Consider the following 24,870-nt stretch of genomic DNA (forward strand, 5'->3'; position numbering starts at 1 on the left):
ACATCAACTTCTGCTGCAAAGGACATCCCTGTGTCACGTGTTGCACAGACTCCGGAACTAGTTTTGTGACATCAACTTCTGCCGCAAAGGAACATCCCTGTGTCACGTGATGCACAGACTCCAGAACTAGTTCTTTGACATCAACTTCTGCCGCAAAAGAACACCCCTGTGTCACGTGATACACAGACTCCGGAACTAGTTCTATGACATCAACTTCTGCTGAAACGGAACATTCCTGTCTCGTGAAGCACAATCGGAATGCGACTGCAACAGAAAACATATATTACAAAAAAGAAACCCATTCTATTACGTCAATGCTTTCATTGCATTACGTTTAAGTGATGGTAGTACATACAATTAAGGTGAATAATCACATGCAGCCCTTCGGTCGATCCACTGCTGGATGGAGGCCTCAACACAGGAGGTCACCCTTTGCGGTCGTCTCGTGAAATTTCGCTGCTCAGTCACAAGTTCGTGACGAGACGTCCCAACGACCGCTCTGACTGACGCTCGCAATCGCTGCTTGCAGCGGCTGGGAATCAAACCCAGGCGTGTCCTTGTTGTATGCATGTACGCTGAACTTCTTTCGCACCGTACGGAGCTAACCGTGCTAATCGGAGGTGACGGGAGAAGGACAAAGGTGCGCTGACAGCCCCTTGCTGATGCTACGCTGTATGTATATATAAAAATAAACGCGACTTTTAAATGTCTGCAAGGCCAACATTGTGACATTGTTCGCTGGTGGGTTTAAAAAAGAAAGTTGCAGAATGAGCCCCCCCCCACCTCTCTCTCCCTGTCGTCGACGCCGTTTTAATTCGCCTCTTAAATGTTCATCCCGCAGCTTTTTAGGAAACGTCGATCCACAGAATGCACGGCTTTTACCTTGAGCTTTTGACTTTGACGACTGACAACACCCATTCGTTCCCTCCGTGATTTATTCTAAAACGCCCTCTTCAACCGTGCGCGCAGTAATGGAGCTAGAGGTTGTCGACTCGGCTGACTTATTAAAACAAGCTCACACTATATAGCTAAGCCGTGCCACTCTCAGATTTGTGTTTTTTTAAGTGTGGGTTTTTTTTCTTCTTCCATATTTTACATTTTAGGCCATCGCGGGGTAACGGTCGGCACACCGCACTTGCAATCCAGAGGTCGCCGGTTCGATTCAATCTCCAGCCACGCCAATTGAAATAACAATTTCTTATTAAATTAACCTATTAAACTAAGCATTTATTTTATTTTACCATGTAAGGCCCACTGAGCTATATAACTCTTTACAGAAGCGACCTGGCCAAGAATGATAGCTCAACGAAGTGGCTTACCACGTGTAAATTTACAGCAGCCAAATACTCCAAATGCCCATCGATTCTAAGCGTGGGAAAAAAAACCCGTAGGACCCGGAAAAAAATCCACACATCCATGGAGAGAGAGAGAGAGACACGCAACTCTACATATACAGCAGTCGTCAGGGTCAGGATCGAACCCACGACCTCCTGCATACCAGGCGAGGCAGTTAACATCTCATAGCCACCGCAGTGCCCCCATAGATACCCGCCCCCCCCCCCACCTTGCTTTGTTTCCGTCCCCCTAGCACAGCGGTCGGGAACCTATGGCTCGCGAGCCATATATGGCTCTTCCAGTGACGGCATATGGCTCCCAGACAATTTTGAGTTGAAAAAAATAATAAATAAATAAATCAGTTTGGAACTGATTTTAAAATACTTGTGATATTGTTTAATACTACGGTGTCATTTTAAAGTAAACAGAAATTAGTTTTGAAGATACATTTCACGGGTCACGCCTGCATGAAGCTCAACCTCACCACGTATGAACCAGACAACAAGGCCATCAGCAAAACCATATAGCACCAGAAGTCGCATTAAAAGTAAGACATATTTAATTTATTATGCGTTAAAAATACTATATGGCTCTCAATGAAATATATTTAGAAATATTTGGCTTTTATGGCTCTCCCAGTCAAAAAGGTTCCCGACCCCTGTCCTAGCAGTAAGCATGGGCTCAACCACAGTGAGTCGATCGGCAGGCCACGTGTGATGGGCTCAAGTGTGGGTACTTCCATCTCTTAGACGGCGCCTGCAGAGTGTGGAGGCCCTTTCGCCAGCGACGGCACGGGAAAGAAAGTGCCCGGCCGCACCGTTACCCTTTAAATCTTCAGGCAAGGGAACTCCGGTCACTTGCGGTCAGTCGAGGTGAAAATGAGCGTTGAGTCTTTCAATTTAGCGACGGAAGTTCGGACGAAGGATGGCAAAAAAAAAAAACACGTGGGGGGCGGATTTCACACCGCCACCATTTAGAACGCTGGAAACACCTCCACTGCAGGCCGGCCCTGGAAAAGGCGCTATATAAATCCGAAATAGAATGGAAAAGAGAGGACGGTCCGTCAACGCATTTTGCAGCCTCACGGAAACTATTCCAACGTACGTACACGCATCCTCGCAGTGGCGGCCGCTTTTCGGGCGAGCCATCGAACAAAGACGGTCACCGCAGCATCATCATCATCGCGCGCCCTTTTCACACGCGCTCCTGCGGCCGTCTGGAATGCTCTTCTTTCCGAGATTAGGAAGCCACTAGAGCTATGCACTTCTAAATCATGTAGATTAGAACGCTTTACGTGTTTAGTTTGTTGTCCTTCCCTCGCACCTCCGCTTAGCACGGTTGCCTCCGCTTAGCACGGTTGTTTACGTGCGGTGCAAAAGAAGTTCAAAGTGCATGCAACATATAACATAAATACAACACAGATACTTTGTGTGGAGGGCAGCAGAGGTCGCGTTTCTTTTTTTTAACGGATCGCTGCAGGTTATCGCTTTGTGTGTTCAAATCGCGTCAAGAGATGAAGAGTGCACTACCCTGTGTCAGGAAGGAGTTCAACACGCGTACAATTGGAAACGAGCCTTTCTCACTGGAGAGATGTTGACTACCTCGCCTTGTATGCAGGAGGGCGTGGGTTCGATTCCGACCCTGAGGCCTGTTGCGTATTTGGAGTTTGCATGTTCTCGCCGTGGTCGCGTGGATTTTTCTCCGGGCTCTCCAGTTTTTCCCCTCCACCTTTAGCATCGGCACCACGCGTTTAGAGTATTTGGCTGCTATAAATGTCCACCCGAAAAGCCACTTGGCTGGGCTATCATTTGTGTGTGGCCAGGTCGCTTCTGAAAAAGAGCTATATAGCTCAGTGGGCCTTACCTGGTAAGATAAAACAAATAACAACCCAACGCGCGCTCCCCCTTTCTCAATCCTCCCGCATGCACGCGCTGCAATGCACGCGCCCCCACCTCTAATCCGAACCCTCGTTTTAACCTTGGAGGGAGCTTAAGAGCCGAGTGACCTTTCTCCTCCTCCGCCTGCCCCCCCCACCCCAACCACCATCCCACTCGCCGTCACGCAAAGCCGTCGAAATCGCGCTGTGATTCTGGTGCCACGGCGAGAGTTGCGGAAAGCGTCGGGTCCAGCTGCGAGGACACCGAATGTGGTGCCGTTTGATACCGCGGATTGCGGAACATCCGTGTCAAATGATCAATCCCTCATCCTACATCAGAGGTCTCTCGACAGGGGATCGCTGGGAGCAGCGCGGCGGGGGGGGGGGCTACAGGCGTCAATTGGAATATGCGAAGTATAAAGGCAGTCCGTGAAGACAAGTGGCGGCGGCGGAGGGGGGGGGGGTCCATGCCGGATAGTGGGTTTGTAACGATGCATCGATCGTTTTAATGTTCACCAGGATTGTACGTCGTTGGAACCAAACGTGAAGTGGCTTCACGTCGAATATACGCAGATGGTCTGAACAGGACCCTGCGGGGTGGGCTGGTAGGAATAATACTTAGTACCGGTACAGAGATATCGACCGGGTATAGAGGAGTTAAAGAAAAAAAATTACTGTATTCTAGTGTAACGTTAATTCAAAGTGTTTGTTTTGACAAGAAACGCTGTGAGATTTAAAGACTCGTAGTCTTTCATTTCCAACACCACCCTCAACACCACCCCTCCCACGGACGGACGGACGGACGGACACATTAATCTATTGGTGGTCTGGTCCACTTCGTTCCTACCAATATAATTAAGTACGTGACGACGGTTAGGTGTCACGGGGGGGGGGGGGGGCTGAGGTGGTCAGTAGTTGGCTCAGGGGCTCGGAGCAGTCTGCTGGGTTTGAATCCGAGTGTCGGGGCATTCCCATGATTAAGCGACGTTTTCGAGTGGAGTGAGGAGCAATTATAAGCCTGACCTCCAATGACGACACAGAATAAATGAAAACCCTATCACGTTATTATAAGCCAGTTTGTTTTAACTTCATTTGGCGTATTTCAGCCTCGCCGAGTCTCGAGACTAATTTTCTGGAGAGTCCTGCCAACAGTTTGTTTCGCATTCGACGGGAGGAGGGGGGGGGGGTGTTGCTACTACGTGATCCCAATTGAGATTTTCAGCGTCGGGATGAGTAAGGGGCCGTCCATAAACGGCGTCACGCGATTTTGGACGATTTTTGACCCCCCACCCCGTCATCACACGGCGTCACAAAAAGTCAGACCCTCCCCCCTCAAATATGACGTCACAAAGCTCTGCCTCCCCCCACCAAAAAAAATAAAACATGCTTCAAATCGCTTTAAACTATTGTCATTGTAGTGCGTATTTAATGTGCCGCTGCACTCTGATGTTGTATTAATTAGAACTTGTTGTCTATATTTAAAGTCGCGCATTTTGATGTGACGTCACATTCCTCACCCCCCCCCCCCCCTCGTCACACATCGTCACAAATGTCTGACCCCCCCTCCCCCCCTAGGTGCGTGACGTCATTTATGGACGGCCCCTTAGTGCGTCTGGTGAATGATCACCCGTCCAACTGCTGCCCCTCTGCCTCAAGCCATGAGCGTAGTGGGCAGGGGAGGGGAGGGCAGTCAGAAACGCGATCCCGAATTTCACCGCCGCACGTCTACGCTGCACGATGGTGGGAATGTGTGGCGTGCGATGAAAGGCAATGCGCAAGAAACTATACCGAGCAGGTCATCATCATCACGATTCATGGGCAGGTAGCCCGTCGGTGTCCACTGCACATGTCGTCATTTGTTTCCACTTCTCCTCTGTCGTGTGTCAACACGCTCAAGTTGTGGCCACATCTTTCTGGCACGAATCTCTTGCGGTGTCGTCGTCGTCATCAAGCCATTCTCTGCGAGGACTTCCTCTCTGTCCGGTCGCTTACATTTTTTCCGAACGACACACTTGTAATGCTCCCGTTGTAGTTCACCCTACATACGTGTCCAAATAGTGCCAGTTTCATTCTCATAACTGCCTGCATCGTCAGGTGATCACTGTGGAACCTTGCAAGTGGCAAAATTGCCGTCAATTCATTTCAGATGTTTCTGTATAAATATGTCTTTCTCCCTGCCTAATTGTGCACAATGCAAGATTGATAATTGCACGAAGAAAAGTAGTAAATTATATATAACAAAAATGGCTCTCTTCACTTATTCAGCATTAGAGCGAGCGGCATTGTTACCCCAAGACCTATTTCGTCAATGGTCCAAGTCATCCCGAGCGGAGATTAGCGTACCCCCCCCCCGCCCCTAGTCAACAACGCCGTCGTCACTTTAAGATGTTTTCTGTTCATATTTTGTTTGTTGCGGTTGCACCCGACTCAAGAGCTGCATGGCTCACAGGGCTATATCTAATAAATTAAACTTGAAAGCTTGAAAGACGTGTACTCCGATAACGGCTCTGCATTATCTTGCACGTACATCGGACTGTGCGGTGGTAAATCAGTAAAATATCAAAACAATAAAAAATGAATTAAATTTGAATAAGTACTGCGTGCCCGGCAAGCCGGAAGTTTCGTTTATTTGTTGTTGTTGTATGTTGCAAGATCGACTCCGGCTGCGTGGGAATTATGCCTGGGTGTGTGCTCACGATTATAAGCGTCGATATGTTAGCCCCTTCAAGGCACGTGACACACAATGTAAATGTCTCCTCTTCAATTAAAGAAAGTAAATTAATTTCAGATGACAAAAATCCTCCTTCGCAGACTACGAATCGATCAAATCTTTATACGACGAAAAAAATCCCTACGCGTCCTGTCAACAACACTGTCGAATAAGGAAACGCACACGCGTGACACGTGACATTTTGAATAACGGGGCATTATTTTTCCGCTATGTGGCCGATTAAAATTTAGAGTCATTTTTTTTCACGGATATTCTGCGCGTACTTTTTTTTCCCTCCTTTCAAAGGCATCGTCACTGACAAAAGTGTTGACATTGCGGTGGGGGTGCTTTGTCCACCGTCCTTCAACCGTAGGATGAATAAATACGCACCTTTATTTACACGGCGCACTTCGTGTGAGCAAAGGCACGTCCGAGTGCTTTACATAACATTTACATGAACGGCCCAGCACATAGAATAAATAAAAAAATACATGGCATTTAATTTGGAATATCAACAAAGCAAATGTGGCATTACACACACCTGTGCGTGCCCTTAAATAGTTGAAGGTCACCCAGTTGATCAGACAAAGAGATTAGCTCGTATATATATACCGCATGCTTGATACAACTGAAAAGCGTCAACATGCGCCGGGAAAATAAATAATGTGTTTGAGAAGGCATAGTCAAAACACAGCTGCGTAAGAGAGAAATGTTGTCAGGTACCGTAGCGCCGTGTGATCTCGTGCACAATGTCATTTCTGGCTGTCACCTGATGAAGCCAGTTGTAATTACTGGAGAAACGATGTACTCAGATTGTAAATGTGGTGGCTTGGCTCTCCAACACACCGGTAAGTGCTGTACTAGTGACGAATTGGCACGTTCTATGTACGTGACAAACCTTACTAATTGGCTGTGTCGGGTGGTGGCGGGTTTAACGACACATTTATATTTTTATGCGATCTAAAAACCTGTATTATGGAAAATGTAGTTTGCATGGGGCAATGCGTGACGATATCCCACCATGCCCATAAGGAGACACGTATTTAACTATGCATCGATCCATCAACTGCAATTGATTGTCGCATTAGTCTATGCATCGATAATTATTGAATAAGAAAAAGAAGCAGAAGAAGAACGTACAACAACACGAATAAAACGGTGGCATATAACTCAAAAGAGAATAACAGTAGATTTTGGAATTCCATCATTACCCTACATTGTGACCAATTGAACGATTTGCTCGGAGGTGGTTGCTGGTGCACAGCTACTTGGCTATCGATATATAAATTGGATATAATAACTCTACCCTATTTATTTTTATTTTACCGGGTAAGGACCCACTGAGCTATATCACTCTTTTTCAGAGGTGACCTGGCCACAAATGATAGCTCAACGAAGTGGCTTATCACGTGGACAATTTATAGCAACCAAATACACTTAGCGCACGTTTCTACATGTCAAGAGAAGAGCCACGCGACCACGGGGAGAAAATGCAGACTCCATATATACAGACGTAAGGGGTCGGGATCGAATCCACAACCTCCTGTATACCAGGCGAGGTAGTTAATATCTCCTAGCCACCGTGATGACGATGAGAGAGAGAGAGACACGCAAACTCCAAATATACAACAGACGTCAGGGTCTGGATCGAACCCACAACCTCCTGTATACCAGGCGAGATAGTTAACATCTCCTAGCCACCGTGATGACGATGAGAGAGAGAGACTCGCAAACTACAAATATACAGCAGGCGTCAGGGTCTGGATCGAATCCACAACCTCCTGTATACCAGGCGAGGCAGTTACCATCTCGATCAGGTTGCGATGGTTAGGTATCTCGCGGTGAATGCTGGCCGCTAACCACACACTTGCTGCTGATGCACACAACTATGAACACAAAGTGATTTAACTGCCGTTGCAACCTCCTTTGCTATTGGTCACCTTCCCGTGACCTTGCCGCAGTAGTTAGGATATAATGAGCGCCTGTGTATGTGTGTGTGGGGTTGTGGGGAGTGGTAGCACGGTATCACAGCGGTTAGCGCGCTGCACTACAAACCCGGAGACCCAAGTTCAATTCCCGCTCACGGCCAACATCAGTACGGTCCTGGGCCTCCCCTAGGTCGGCTCAGCCTAAAATGAGCGCCTGGTGAAATGTATATGTAAACATGGGCAGAAGGGAGACAAAGGCGGCCGGGCCTGGTGCTGGCCACCCACCCCCTTGTGTGTCGTTCCGGCCTCCATAGGTGCTCGCTAACAGCACTTGCCTTGATAACCTGTATGCCTGTCTGCGTGCGGTATTTACTGCAAATTGAGCATGCTGTTAGTGGGGCAATATTTATACGTGGTATTTGCCAACGAACTAACGCATTTGCGGGTGAAGTAATTGACACAAAGTTTGGAACATTTGTTTAAACGAAGCGATAATCGGTGTAGGAATCGGCTACTCGTTAAATGCGCGCTTGGGTTCATTAATTGCGTGAGTGCACCACTGGCAACTCGTTTACGGAATCTTAATTCGTGCCGGACGAGGAATCCGATGAGTTATGAAGTCGAGATCGAACCCACGACCTCCTGCATACGGTAGGGGTGCGGGATCAGCAAAGTTACAATATAGAAAAAAAAGGATATCTAAGCAAGTGGCTAATAAATAGCGTACATAAGGATACAAATTGCGCGTGTGCGTAAATTCCTGTCGATTTGTCAACACCAAATGCAACCCTTGGGGTAAGGCAGCAACAAAAAACAACAACAACAGTCCAAGTTGAGCCCACATTTCCCCCTGTCGCGCCGAGATCGGGATGTCATTCACAAAGTTTCTGTTCAACCCCCCTCCCCGGTTGCGATCGGCGCTTCGTACCGGGCTCGCGTTGAGTTGCGATAAAAACATTAACAAGTCCCAGTCCGCACCGAGACAACAACGCGCAGTCCCGCAACTGCATTTCAGCACGAGCAGCAGCCAGAATCAGCAGCAGCCAGAAACAGCAGCAGCAGCCAGCAGCAGCCAGAAGCAGCAGCAGCAGCCAGAAGCATCAGCAGCAGCAGCCAGAAGCAGCAGCAGCAGCCAGAAGCAGCAGCAGCCAGAAGCAGCAGCAGCCAGAAGCAGCAGCAGCAGCCAGAAGCAGCAGCAGCAGCAGCCAGAAGCAGCAGCAGCAGCAGCAGCCAGAAGCAGCAGCAGCCAGAAGCAGCAGCAGCAGCAGCCAGAAGCAGCAGCAGCAGCCAGAAGCAGCAGTAGCAGCCAGAAGCAGCAGCAGCCAGAAGCAGCAGCAGCAGCCAGAAGCAGCAGCAGCAGCCAGAAGCAGCAGCAGCAGCCAGAAGCAGCAGCAGCAGCCAGCAGCAGCAGTCAGAAGCAGCAGCAGCAGCCAGAAGCATCAGCAGCAGGCAGAAGCATCAGCAGCCAGAAGCAGCAGCAGCCAGAAGCAGCAGCAGCCAGAAGCAGCAGCACTCAGAAGGAGCAGCAGCAGCAGCCAGAAGCAGCAGCAGCAGCAGCCAGAAGCAGCAGCAGCAGCAGCCAGAAGCAGCAGCAGCAGCCAGAAGCAGCAGCCAGAAGCAGCAGCAGCCAGAAGCAGCAGCAGCCAGAAGCAGCAGTAGTAGCAGCCAGAAGCAGCAGCAGTAGCAGCCAGAAGCAGCAGCAGTAGCAGCCAGAAGCAGCAGCAGTAGCAGCCAGAAGCAGCAGCAGTAGCAGCCAGAAGCAGCAGCAGTAGCAGCCAGAAGCAGCAGCAGCAGCAGCAGCCAGAAGCAGCAGCAGCAACAGCCAGAAGCAGCAGCAGCCAGAAGCAGCAGCAGCCAGAAGCAGCAGCAGCCAGAAGCAGCAGCAGCAGCCAGAAGCAGCAGCAGCCAGAAGCAGCAGCAGCAGCAGCAGCCAGAAGCAGCAGCAGCAGCCAGAAGCAGCAACAGAAGCCAGAAGCAGCAGCAGCAACAGCCAGAAGCAGCAGCAGCCAGAAGCATCAGCAGCAGCAGCAGCCAGAAGCAGCAGCAGCAACAGCCAGAAGCAGCAGCAGCAGCCAGAAGCAGCAGCAGCAGCCAGAAACAGCAGCAGCCAGAAGCAGCAGCAGCAGCCAGAAGCAGCAACAGAAGCCAGAAGCAGCAGCAGCAACAGCCAGAAGCAGCAGCAGCAGCCAGAAGCAGCAGCAGCAGCCAGAAGCAGCAGCAGCAACAGCCAGAAGCAGCAGCAGCCAGAAGCAGCAGCAGCAGCACCAATGATCGCCGGACGTCGACCCCGTTGGGGTCAACCGCGACCGCTCGCTTACTCACTGGAGCAGGAGTCGGGCGAGTCGAGGAAGGCGGGCGTCGCGCGGAAATACTGCGGGTTCTCGATCACGGGGATGCGCTTGAGTCCAATGAGGACCGTGTCAGGGCCGCCGTCCATGGAGGAGCCGCTGCCACCCGACGCGCCGTGGTGATGGTGGTGGTGCAGGGGACTCGCCGAGTCCTCGCTGCCGATCACCGCTGGCACGGGGCCTGATGAGACGACGCGGAAGGGGAGGAGAGGAGAGCGGTGGGCGCGCGACGGGGGCCGGCGTCGGTTAAAGCGTCGCGGTGGCTAGGAGATTCATACTCTTAATTCTTTCGGTAAAGTCAAGTGGGTAAAAAATGAAATTAAAATGAATACAAAATTAAAACAATAAAATCACGACGTTTCGGAGGCAACACAAGCTTCCGTCTTCAGGTGAAACTGATACAGATTTTTTTTGCTGTGACAGTTTCACCTGAAGACGGAAGCTTGTGTTGCCTCCGAAACGTCGTGATTTTATTTTTTTTTTATTAATTTTAATTTCATTTTTTACCTACGTGACTTTACCGAAAGAACTAAGAGTATGAATCCTTGCAGTTACGAAAGCTTCAAATCTAGAATGGCTAGGAGATGTTGACTACCTCGCCTGGAGTTCGCGTGTTCTCCACGTGGTCGCGTGGATTTTTCTCGGGGTCCTCCAGCTTTTCCCCTCCACATTTAGAATCGACGTGCGTTTAGAGTATTTGACTGCTATACATTGCCACCAGATAAGCAACTCCGTTGAGCTTTGATTGGTGGCCAGGACGCTTGTGAAACAGAGCTACTGTATATAACTCAGCGGGGTTTACCTGGTAAAATAAAAACGAGTTTAATTTACAGTTTAGTTATCTCCTTCGCCTGGTATGCAGGAGGTCGTGGGTTCGATCCCGACCCTGACGCCTGCTGTATATTTGGAGTTTGCGTGTTTTCTCCCCGTGGTAGCGTGGCTTTTTCTCCAGGTTCTCTGGTTTTTCCCTCCACATTTAGAAACACGCACTCCTGAAATAGAGCGATATGGCTCAGTGGGCCTTACCTGGTAAAATAAAAAGAATTTCAAGCGCTCAGGAATATCTCTCACACATAATGAGGCAACTTCGCAGTTGTTCAGAGTTTAAAATCCTTTCTCGCAGTGGCGTCACCTGTTTCGTGTCTCCACGTTACCTTCAAGCACCTCAGATTAGTACGGTTGACTACGTACGCTGCTAAATAAGTTAACATAAATACGTGCAATGCCATCATCTAGGCAACATGGACGAGGTTAAGTTGAATCATAATAATAATACCTATGGTGCTGAGTCGTGGTTTAGTGGTTGCCGCACGCTGCGTTCTAAACCCAGCGACCTGAGTTCAATTCCCGGCCACGGTTAACATCAATGGCGAGCAATATCTAACCGATCCTGGGATCCCCCTTCAACAAGGCACACTGTGCCCAGTATGGTGAAGTATGGTTAAACATCTCCCCCCCCCCGCCCTCACTAATATCGGCACAGCGCACGAGGGAGTGCTGTGGCCACCGCCACGCACAGTACTGATGCTTACACATCGCAGCAGGTAACTTATTTAATGCTGAGTCTACCTAGGAGAGGCCCAGGACTTCATATAATCGCCACCGATGTCAGTCGTTGGCCGGCAATGAAACTCGTCGCTGGGTTCATTGCTAACCACACATTGCTAACCACACACCACCTCGGAGGCGTGAAAATCACGGGACGGATCATGAGCAGAGAATATCTCAGAATAGCGGATGAGGATCGGGAGCACAGCGTGTTGGTCCATTGTTGCGAGCGGTGCATTGGTACGCCACTGACAACACGCAGGGAAGACTCACACATTTTCCAGAGCAGCTGCTTAAAAAAAAGTATGATCCTGGGAAAACCAGGACATGTAGCAACACTACCCACTATGCCTCTGCTCCAGACATAGATCCCCCTAGAGCCTAACAGACTGTTGGAGCAAGTGTTCGTGAGCGAGCAGTTATGAAGGTCGGCACGGCACACGGTTGAGTGGGTGACCGAGACCACGCCCGGTCGCCTTTGTCTCCCCAGTGCCGATGTTTTATACATCGCATCAGATACTCATTTGATGCTGAGTCGACCTAGGGGTGAGGCCTAGGAGCGGTTCAAATAATCGTCACTGGTGTTGGCCATGAAAGGAAATCGAACTCAGCTCGCTGAGTTGGAAGTGCGGCTACCCGCTGCACCACCGCTCCCCCACGGACAGCCAACAACGGCAACAAACAGACAGCCACGCATACACACACACACGCACGAACGTGCGCGCACACACACACGCACTGAAGCCCCATCATCCGTGCGAGGCAGAACTCGGAGCACCGATGGGACCCCGGTGCTCGCCAGTTGCTTTCCGCAGATTACCGCTGGGACGGCGAGATGTGTAGGAAGCGGAGCGGTGGCACAAAATGGGGTGTAAAATACGCAGCTTGCCGACATTACACGCACAAATGAACGAGCGCACAGAGCGGCAAGAGCCTTCGCTGTTCGTGCGGCAAACGCTGCAGTGGCAGGCTGACAAACCGCACGAGAGACGCTTTTTTTTGTCTCGATCGCACGTCTCGAGAAATCTCGCGGTGGTTTATTTTTTTTATTTTAGCGGGTAAAACCCCGCTGAGCTGCATGGCTATCTTTCAGAAGCGAGATGGTCACACATTTACAGCGGCCAAACACTCTGAACGCAACGTCGCTTCTAAATGTGGAAGGGATGATAATACCGGAGGGCGTGGAGAAAAATCCACGCGACCACGTGGAGAACATGCGAACTGAAAATATAAAGGTGTCAGGGTCGGGATCGAACCCACGACGACCTCCTGTATACCGGGCGAGGTAGTTAACATCTCGCCATTCTGGCGCCCAAAAGTCAGGACGAATAGGGTAATTGATTTACTTTAACAAATAACGTAGGGTTATTTTATTTATTTTACCAAATGTTAAAATCGAATTCCATTAACATTAATGCATACGTGAATTCTCTTTTGAAATTAATTAAGTTTTTTTTTAAGATTACAGCTGTGTAATCTTTAAAAAAAAATCATTCATTGATTATGTTTTGTCATTCAGGGTTCTTGGTCGAGTTTTCGAGGTGACCCCCTAAAGGAAGAAGAAACATAGATATTAAGAATGATAATATATCGTATTTTAACTTAACGAATAAACAATAAAAATGTTGTAATGCATGCATGAAACGAAATGAACTAACTCTCTTTGTCCTGACTTTTGGGACCACCCTACACATTAAGTTGTCGAGCTCCCTCTCAATGCACTGCTGGATGAAGGTGTCCCATCGTGTCGGTTATGGGGGTTGTTTGACCATACTTCACCACGTGGGTCAAATGCAGGTTGGTAGAGGAGGGCCAAAGCATCCCAAATTTAAACCGCAGAGTGCTGACCACTATGCCGCCGCTCCTCCTCAGAGAGATATTTTTCGTGTGGATATTGGAATACTCACACAACAAAACGCACTCTCGTTAAAGTGTGAAGTCACGTGGCGGTTTTTTTTTATCTCGTGATATTTTTTATTTTGCCGGTGGGTCCTTTTTTGCTGATATCAACATTTTCCAAAGGCTATTTCGACAGAGGTAATCTATTCGTGACCAAACACAAATAAATATGGCGAGGGTTCCAAGAAAGGGTATGTGAGCGGGTGGGGCGGTGTTGCAGTGGTCAGCGCGCTGCCATTTAAATCTGGTTACCTGGGTTCCATTCCCAGCCACGGCTAACATGAGCGTTGAGTGATATCTGAAACCCTCCCTCCCCTCACCAACGTGCACTGACCATCAGGGTGATGTATGGTAAAACAACCGAGATGACCGACACACATTCAGTAGTGGATTGACAAAGGGCTGTTAAATTTCGATTTAAAGCTTTCGTGACTGCAGGGATTCATCTTCTTGGTTCTTTCGGTAAAGTCACGTAAAATAATAATTTTATTATGTTTTATTTTTATTATTTTATTATTTCCATTCTACGTGACTTTACCGAAAGAACCAAGAAGATGAAAAGGGCTGTTAACTAATGCAGCATATATTTCCTTAGATGCACATGCAGAGACAAACGTACAAACATTAATGGATGTATAACTCAGATACATCTGCGTACGTTGAAGGTTAGACAAATAAAGTTTTTTCAAGGTACAATAGCACGTGAAAACATGGCCATTTTTCCCCGTCCGTATGCACGAATCATATTAAACGAATCACGCTGTTAGTGGTCGCTACTGAAAAACACGTCCATACAGTCCTCGAGGAAAGCGCAGGTGCCATGGTTCTTCAGAGTAAACCCTTTTAATAATTCTTTCGCGTTAGCTTGGAACGCCTACCAGCATTCGGAAACCTTTAGAAACCTTTTACAATTAAACTAATTGCCTGAGGCCTTGAAAGGGGATATAGTGACATTTAGGAAGCCCAAGCAAGCATCGGCGCATGCTTTAAGTACATATCTAAAATGTGACGACGTATTTAATCAGAGATTTGGAAAGCGTTCCACACACACACACATTTCACTCTTGGGTCCGGACAATTTGCCGTTAGTTCCTGCCAACATCATTGGGCGACTGCCAGAATCGTGATGCTGGTTGCTGCTCCCGGCAAAAACGTTGTGTTCACGTGAGGACTTTTAACTTTAATGCGTTTTAAAATTAATTTGTTGAATTTTATTAAATGCGTTTATTTTTACGCTGTACATTTTTATTTGTAAATTTTTCAATTTATTTACTTTAACATTTATTTATATTGTGTTTTAAATAGATTTATAACATAACATTATTAAATGTATATTTTTGTTTTATACGTTTTCATTTTATACGTTTTTTATTCATTTATGTAATTTTAAACATTTATTATACATTTTATACATTATTAAATGTATTCACGCGACGACGTTGTAAAATGTATTTATTTAATGTTTTTAAATCTACGTATTTTTATTTAATAGATTTTTATTTTGTACGTTTTTGTATGTTTTTAAATTTATTCAAATTTATTTCATATGTTTTTAATGGCTTTTTATATTTTTTGTAAATGTATTCATTTTTATTTCATACACTTTTAAATGTTTTCACGCGACGACGTTCTTATTCGGCTGTGTCGGGTGGTAGAGGGCTTTCAGGCGCGGCGTTGGAATTTCCACTCACGCGGCCTGACCCACAAGCCAATTAGCAGTGATGATCAGTGACAGTTGAGAGTGACGGTAACTCCAGCCCAACCCGACGCAACTTAAGAAACCAGGCACCTACCACCTTGCAACACAGTTTTTGCCGGCATGTAATTACATCGTTAGCAATACAACAGAAGCTCAGACGTGTTAATTAACGTCAGGTGAAGTTGATGATACTTTCCGCTCAACTTTGCGCCGTGGCAATTGAGAAAACGTTCGTGCCGAATGTGCGATGTAATGTTCAATCATTGCCTTTTGTGCGCTAAAATAAGGTAGGCTCCGAATTTCAGCGTGAGCCATCTGGTTCAGTCACACGTGTTTTGTGTCCCGCACGCTTGCCCCGTGACCGATGCCGTAAGGCAAATCCAAAATAAATGTTGGCACTCCCACAGATATTTGACGCTGCCGTTGCGAAACGTTCAGCGCCACTCGACCTGCCACTCAGAGGCCACCGGTTCAATCTCCTGGCAAGGCGACAACCCTGCATCTGTTCACCCAGCGGCGTGAATGGGTGCCACCATCACGGACTGAGACGATCGGCAGGTCGCGTGCGGTGGGGTAAAGTGTGGATACTCCCAATTATTCCTGGACTTCCGGGGTCAGCGTGGAAGAGTAGGCCAAAATTCCACTCCTCACGGGGTCTTTCTCGAGCTCTCTCTTGTGCAGTAGTGGAGGCCCTTCCACCAGCGATGACGTGGACAACAGAATACGAACAGAGTTGAATTGTGACTGCTCTAAGGAAGATATCAGGATAGCCTCGGTCAATCTTGGCATGATATATTCGTGGGAATTTCCAGCAGCGACCCGGGAAAACCCTACGGCAGATCTTAAGCTGCAATTCTCACATTTACCACCCCACAATGTCATTTATCTGTATCAAAACCAAAAGAAAAACTGGTCCATGCTCATACAAAACTAGTACTTCCACCCCACGCAAACAAAAAAAAAGTCTCAGCCTCAAAGATTGTGAGTGAATGCTGTTGGCAAACAAACACGTTTGGACGCATCACTCGCGTGCCTGCATGACAGATTGACTTGTGGTGAGATGCCACCCTCCAACACTGCCCCCTCCCCTCCCCCCCCGCCCTCCCTCCCTCCCTCCATCGCCCTCTCAGCACGACACTTGACGCCCATCCGGAGCCGAGAGTCGCGATCATCACTTGTCTGGCTCTAGCGGCTCAAAAGAGCGCAGCAGCCAACGCATGCAGAAATAACAACTCAACTTATTTGTCGAGAACGCTGTCCCTCAAGACGATATAAATGGGTGAGATTTGGGGGTGAATACCCCGCCCCCCTCACCTCCCACCGCCCCCCCCCCTTTCACAGCAGATGTGACGAGCAATGTCCCCTAATTCTATCCCACGTCATTTGTTCTACATTGTTCTGCCCCCCACACCCGCATAGTAACCTTCATCTGTGTTACGACAGTACCAAGGAAATTCGCTCAGCACATGTGTCGCTGCCCCATGAAGAGGACAACTTCATATTGGAGGGTGGCATCTCACCACAAGTCAATCGATTGTTCTAGATTTGAAGCTTTCGTGACTGCAAGTATTCATATTCTTAGGTTTTTTCGGTAAAGTCACGTAGGTAAAAAATTTAAATTAATAAAAGTAAAATAAGAATAAAACAAAAATCACGACGTCGTAATTAAAAAAATATATAAAAATAAAATAAAAATCACGACGTTTCGGAGGCAACACACGCTTGTGTTGCCTCCGAAACGTCGTGATTTTTTTCTATTTTTTTTAGTTTACTTTTATTAATTTTAATTTTTTACCTACGTGACTTTACCGAAAAAAACCTAAGAATATCAATATATTGTGTTAGAAGAAAACGCGGAACGTAAATGAGAGCGCTGCATGCATTTTGAAACCGCGTTTTAAATCAGTCGTTGTTATTTCACGCCGTTGTTCAAAACAAATCTTGGGGTGCTATAATAGAGGGGGTGTTTTTGGGGGGGGGTTAGATCGCGTGAATATATAAATGTGTCGTTAAACCCGCCACCACCCGACACAGCCAACTAGGAAGGGTTGTCACGTAAACAAAACGTGGCCAATTCGTCACTAGCACCGCACACCGGTTGTGTGTTGGAGAGTCAAGCCACAGATGCAGAGATCCAAAGGTAATGCCACACGCGGTTAAAGTAACTCATCACATTAAGTCACTAAACAGTACTCCGATTGTCACGTTCTGTTTACGTGACAAACCTTACTAGTTGGCTGTGTCGGGTGGTGGCGGGTTTAACGACACATTCATATATTAACGTGATCTAACCAAAAACAAAACCTCTATTATGGATGATATTGGTCGCAAAAGCCTACCACGTGTTAAATAAATCTCGTGGTGGTTGTCAAAAGGGGGCCCCATCTCACAGCTTTGGCCACCAGGGAGAGGGGTAAGCACCCCCTGCCCCCACATTAATAAAGCCACTGGTAACCATACTTCACCACGCTGGTCACACTACTGGTAACCATACTTCACCACGCTGGTCACGCTACTGGTAACTATACTTCACCACGCTGGTTACCCTACTGGTAACCATACTTCACCACGCTGGTCACGCTACTGGTAACCATACTTCACCACGCTGGTCACGCTACTGGTAACCATACTTCACCACGCTGGTCACACTACTGGTAACCATACTTCACCACGCTGGTCACGCTGTTGTCCATAACGGAAGTTACTTTGGGCTTGGACGTGACACTTCATGGCTGAAAGCGAGAGACGGCCGATGTATGTTGCGTGCACGTTGAACTTCTTTCGCACCCTACATGGCCTGTGACAGAGTGGGCCACCAGTGGAGAGAACCACGCCTCGGGGAACCACCTCCTTGGAGACGGAGCGATGAGCGAGGCAATCCGTGACGGAGCGAGACGCAGCTGCATGACATCAGTGCTGGGGCTCATCAAGCAGTGGATAGATCAGTGCTGTCTGATGGCGATATTATTTCGTGGAGGTGGCAACGCCGCAGCTACCTCGACCAACATCGATTTCTCAATCTCGCAAATACGTGCGACAAATTGCGCGTGCCTAAGAATCGATGGCTTGTGATCAGCTTATGGATTGTGGCATCGCAGGACCAATGGGGCGGGGTGGTGGGGGGGGGGGCGAGCCGTGGTGGACGGGGTGGGGGCTGGTTGGCATCAGCGTTGGCAAGGATTCATCCATCCATCCAGCAGCGTATAGAGCCTGGCTCAATTCGAGCGGGGACGATTGAGTGGCAATGGCGGAGTGGCGACCGCGTGTCTCTTTGTCAGGCTGCAAAAAAAAGACAAAGATCCCCCGTACAGCCTTAGCGGGCTATTGGGGCAAGTGCCGTTAGCGAGGAGCGCATTATGAAGGTCGGCATGGCACACAGTGGGTGAACAGCACCACGCCCGGACGCCTTTGTCTCCGGAGTGGCGATGTTTACACACCGCACCAGGTACTCATTTGAGGCTGAGTTGACCTAGGGGCGGCCCATGACAGGTTCAGATAATCATCACCGGTGATGGCCGTGAGCGGGAATCGAACCCGGGTCGCCAGGTTCATAGTGCAGCGCTAACCGCTACACCACCGCTCCCCACACACACACAGCACTCACTCGCACACACACACAGCACTCACACACAGCAGACACTCGCACACTCACACAACACACACACAGCACTCACACACACACAGCACTCACACACAGCACTCACACACACAGAACACACACAGCACTACACACACAGCACTACACACACACAGCACTACACACACACAGCACTCACAGCACACACACACACAGCACACTCACACAGCACTCACACACACAGCACTCACACACACACAGCACACTCACACAGCACTCACACACACAGCACTCACACACACAGCACTCATATACACACAGCACTCACTCGCGCACACAGCACTCACACACACACCGTACTCACAGCACTCACACACACAGCACACACACAGCACTCAGCACACACACAGCACACGCACAGCACACACACAGCACTCACACACACAGCACTCACACACACAGCTCATAGCACTCACACACACACAGCACTCACTCACTCGCACTCACACACACAGCACTCACACACACACAGCACTCACTCACTCGCACTCACACACACAGCACTCACACACACAGCACTCACACACACACAGCACACACAGCACTCACACACTCACACAGCACACACACACAGCACACACACACAGCATACACACACACAGCACACACACAGCACTCACACACAGCACTCACTCGCACACACACAGCACTCACTCACAGCACACACAGTACTCACTCACACACAGCACACACACAACACACACACACACAGCACACACACAGCACTCACACACAGCACACACACAGCACTCACACAGCACTCACTCACAGCACACACACACACAGCACGCAAGCTGCAGAGCATCGCAGCCGATGCATCTCGGACGACCCAACAACCCGCCCGAGGCTGGGGCTGCGCGCTACGCATGTTAAAACTAAGTGGCACACCCAGCCAGGCGTTTCCAAAGGGGGCCCAGCACGACCACGCTTTGAGACGCGTCAACCCCTAGACGCGCCTTATCACGGCTGCGCCTTCCTTATCGCGCGCGCGCAAGCGGTGTGCCGCGTGGTGGATAAGGCGGTGGCTGGCGGTGGGGACTTGCCGATGACCGGTACCAGCGGTGTCAATATCGGCGTCTGTGGAGGAGGCTCTTGAAGGACGCTGCGACTGCTACTGGGCAATTGGAGGCAGTCGCCCACCAGCAACAACGGAGCGACGCTCACAACAACGAGCGGGGCTGCCCGGTGGCGAAAGCGCAGCAAGTTGGAACAGTATGGGGGCACAGGTGGTGTCATCGGCCAGGCATCTCAGTCAGTCGACCGATGGCGCCTGGGTCTGTCCCGTGACCTCCTGCCAGCGGGCGTTCGACACTTCACGTGGCCTCAACGTGCACGTAGCCTGGCACAAGCGCCGTGGTGACGTCACCGCCACTGAGTGGCGAATGGCGGTTCTTGTTGTTGGTGAGGTGGCCACCCTGCACGGAGTTGTAACCATCTTGTCGCGATGCCAAGGATTTTCAATTTTGGAGTTTGTCCCTGGGGGGAGACGTTGGCCAGCGGTGGCGTGGGATGGCTATCGAGTGTGCAGGGCGGTGCAACTGCGTCAGGGCGCCGCGGGCTGGACGGACCCAGGCGCTGGGTTGGGATGAGGGGGTTGGATGGGTGGGTGGGTGTGGGGGCCGGTGGGTGGCGCGGTGGCTAGGAGAACTACCTCGCCTGGTGTACAGGAGGTCGTGGGTTCGATCTCGATACCTGACGCCTGTTGTATATTTGGAGTTTGCGTGTCTCTCTCTCTCTCTCCGTGTGCGTGTGGATTTTATTTGTCCGGGCCCTCCGGTCCCCCCCCCCCCCCCCCCACTTTCAGAAACTTGTATTTAGAGTATTTGGCTGCTGTAAATGTCCACACGATAGCCAGGTCTTTTCTGAAAAAGAGCTACATAGCTCAGTGGGTCTCACCTAGTAAAAAGTTAAAAAATTAACCCGTAAAAACAAAGTTTTTCACTATAAATCCTTTATATGTGTGGCGGCTAGAGTCCTCTCGTCCTCTGGCTTGAGATGGCTGCCACCTATGGGTCAGATGATTGCCTGCCACCATTAAGCAATTGGTAATTAAATATAATTGATTTTTTCCTAAAAAGTGTAAACTTTTGGATTTTTTTTCCCGAAAATAAATTGTCACGCACAACGAGTCTGTGTGCAAAATGTCAGCTCGATTGGATCACGGGAAGTGGGTTAAAAAACGACCGAAAGATTTGCACGGTCGTAAGTGCGCAAGCAAGCAAGCAAGTGAACTTAATATAAATGATTTAAAAAAAACACATAAAAGTGTATAGGTAGGGGCATCCCAGTTTCATTTTTGGCACCAAGGCAAAAGCCGATCGTGCTACGCCACTGACACCGATAGACTTACCCCGTGACCCATACAGACTTACACAGAGACGTTCAGACTCACACAGAGATCCATACACTGAGAGAGACGCATATACTAGGTATATCTGAACCTATAACAACATGAACTCATCACGTTCGTTAATAATTCTGTGGATTTAGAATTAAAAAAGATATAACAGGCGACGTTTCAGGCAACACCCCTTTTTCCCGGCACACAGAGAGGCATCTCTGGCCATTGCCTAAAACGTCGCCTATTATATGCTTTTTCTATCTAAGGCCGCGACGTTTGCACCCGCTGCCAATGCAGTACCACCAAATAGTGTGTTTGCTATAAAACTTATACATTTGCATGGAGCCCATAGACTAACACGGGACCCACATTTATGGGAACTACTGTCGCTCTCTAATACCACCGCAGCTTGCGGTTGATTCACAATCGCTTCACGATAATAACAATCATCATTTACAGCTTGTTGTCAATCCACGTATGGTGGAATACCCCCCCCCCCACCGCCCGACCCCGTCGTGTCAGTCATGGGGTGCGAATGACCATACTTCACTTCGCTGGGCAGTGAGAGTTAATCAATTGTGGTGGTCGGTATTCGAACTCGGGGGTCTGGCCGGTCGCGCTAAACCCTTGCCACCGTAACCACCACCGCCGCCGCCGCCACATCGCCCCAATGCCGTCGCTTAATTACCGCGATAAAAAATAACACGATGAGTTTTGGCTCAACTTCATCTCCGCGTGTGCGAGCAATGAGTTGTTTGTCGTGCACCCCCCACCCCCCCACTCCCCCCCCCCCCACCACCGATCGCCTAGAGGGTGGAGAGATGTAAGAGCATCTGGGTTGACCTGTTGCCTAGCACATCGCAGTTCCCTGGCTCGCAGCCTCTGTGTCCCGCCGAAACTCGAAGCGCGGCTGTACACTGAACCCCCAACTCCTCCGGCTGTTTGCACTGGCATTCAAGACGGCGTAGACTTCCCGTGTGCGGATTTGGCTGGCTTAAGAGCGAGAGGTTTTTGATATAGCCCGGGTGGGGGGGAGGGGTGGGGTGGGTGGGTGGGTTGGCGGGGGTGGTGGTGGTTCGGTGTGGGAGGTGGGGGGGAAACCGGACAGCAACAAGCAGCCACCAGCCACGGCGGTGACGTCGCCCAACGTTCACGGTTCGAAATGTCCCAGCGGCCGCCCCGATTAATGCTGCGGCTGCTGCAGCCGCCGTCGTTAATGACAATTGTAATAATACGAATTGTGATTTTTGAATGCAACGCGCAGTCCCCTTCGTGCACGGTGGACGTTAAAGATCTTCGAAAGGGAGCAGGTGCCATCGTGTTACTCGGTGTCAAGCAGGGTACACATTTGCCGAATTCGAAAATTACACCGCGAATTACACAATTGGGATGAAAGACAAAAATCCCCCGTATAGCCTTAACAGACTGTTTGGGCAATTGCTGTTAGCGAACACCTATAAAGGCCACCACGGTACACGAGGGGAGTGGGTGGCCAGCACCACGCCCGACCACCTTTGTCTCCCGAGTGGCGATGTTTACACACCGCGCCAGGTACTTATATGAATCCGAGTCAACCTATGGGAGGCCCTGGACTGGTTCAGATAATCGTCACCGGTGTTCGTCCATGAGCGGGAATCGAACCCGGGTCGCCGAGTTCATAGCGCAACGCGTCAACCACTGGACCACTGATCCCCCACTCGGGATCACACACACACACACACCAGCAGCATCGATCATCACCGCCCACTGGCATCAGACTAACGCCCCGGTGTCGCACTCGCAACCGAGACTCATCCCGATTCTCCCGAGTTTATCACCTGCTGTCAAAACAAAAATTTACTTTGCAACTCCCGTTGTCAGTTGCGCGCGTGCATTTGCTGTTGATGTGCGTATGCTTGTATGTTGAACTTCTTTCGCACATTACGTCGCCAACCGTGCTTATCGGAGGTGCGGGGAAAGGACAACAAACTAAACACAAAAAGCAGTACTCTTTGGTTTTTTCGGTATATTCTTTTATTTTATATAATTTTATTTTATATATTTTTTTTACCTACGTGACTTTACCGAAAAAAACAAAGAGTACGAATCTTTGCGGTCACGAAAGCTTCAAATCTAGAACAAAAAGCAGTTGTTCGGATACGAGTTTTGAACCTAGATTTAAAAATGCATAGCTCCAGTGGCCTTCGAATATCGGAAGGGAAGAGCGTTCCAGACGGCCGCAGAAGCGCATCTGAAAGCGCGCGACGCAGTGACCGTCTCCGTTCGACGGTTAGCCAAAAGCCGCCGTTGCTGTTGCGAGAACGACCCGAGTTCGCATGACGGTCTATGCTCCTTGGCGCGATCAGCGAGCTATTGGGGCTCCTTGGCGCGATCAGCGAGCTATTGGGGCTCCTGTGCGGCAAGCACTTTGTGATGGGCGCTACCTACGTAGGTAGCCCCATATCCTGGGCCTGCAGAGGTAAAGGCGCGGCCCTGCAATTGCGAGCTTATGCCACCCCTAGTGGCTGTTTCGGCCTAACCCTTTCACACTCATAATATCCCTGTAGCGTGGTTCGAGTGGCCACACGCGACTAACTGCGATGCAACCATTTCTACTCGCTGGCTGGACAGACGTGGCGGGTGGAATTTAATAAGGGGCCGTCCATGAATGACGTCACGCACCTAGGGGGGGGGTGGGGGTCAGACATTTGTAACGATGTGTGACGAGGGGGGGGGGGAGGTTAGAAATGTGACATCACATTAAAATGCGCAACTTTAAATAAATATAAACACGTTCTACTTAATTAAAGACTTTTTAATAAATGTTTTCTCCTACAACATCAGAGTGCAGCGCCACATTAAATACGCACTACAATGACAATAGTTTAAAGTGATTTAAAGCATGTTTTATATATTTGGGGGGGGGGGCAGAGCTTTGGGGGGGGGTTTGACTTTTTGTGACGCCGTGTGACGAAGGGCGGCCGTGGTGGGGGGGGGGTCAAAAATGGTCCAAACTCGTGTGACGTCATTTATGGACGGCCCCTAACCGCGTTCATCGTTTCAACCGCCGTGCCGGGCCATCGAACCGCGCTTGCATATTGCGCCGCCAGCCATAAATAAGAAAGGAGGTGCAACTTTGATTTCCCGAATCCCAGACATTTCCATTACTGCCCTCGTGCGCGTGTGGGGGGGGGGGGCAACAGTGGCAGCAACAGTGGCAGAAACGGGTGGCGGCCCTGCGCTACGACCCCGGTGACCCGAGTTCGATTCCCGCTCCCGTTCAATAACAGTGGCGAATATTTGGACTGGTGCTCCAGGGCCTCGCCCCCAGGTCGACTCAGCCTCAAATGAGTAGCTGGTACGGTGCGTAAACATCGCAACTAGGGAGATAAAGGCGGCCGGGCGTGATGCTGGCCACCCAACCCCCCCACCTTTCGTGTGCCATGCCTGCTTCCATAGGTGCTCGTTGACAGCGCTTTGCCCCACAAGTCTGTTCAGGCCATCCGGGGGATCTTTGATCGTTCGTTGTTGTTGTGATAACGCGACGGAAGGTTTGACATTGAGTTGACA

At 49.5% G+C, this 24,870-nt stretch overlaps 1 protein-coding gene across 2 annotated transcripts in view; it reads right to left on the reverse strand.

Annotated features, from left to right (window-relative positions):
* LOC133355128 (BDNF/NT-3 growth factors receptor-like) overlaps positions 1-24,870 on the reverse strand; it is a 302,261-nt gene that overhangs the window by 110,205 nt on the left and 167,186 nt on the right. For both annotated transcript variants that reach the window (XM_061572441.1, XM_061572440.1), the window contains one exon: positions 10,172-10,378. In XM_061572441.1, the coding sequence (XP_061428425.1) occupies positions 10,172-10,378 (207 nt within the window). The remainder of the gene's footprint in view (positions 1-10,171; positions 10,379-24,870) is intronic.

This window comes from Lethenteron reissneri, chromosome 50, assembly GCF_015708825.2.
Source record: "Lethenteron reissneri isolate LAM-NWPU_2019-01 chromosome 50, ASM1570882v1, whole genome shotgun sequence".
Taxonomy (NCBI): Eukaryota; Metazoa; Chordata; class Hyperoartia; order Petromyzontiformes; family Petromyzontidae; genus Lethenteron; species Lethenteron reissneri.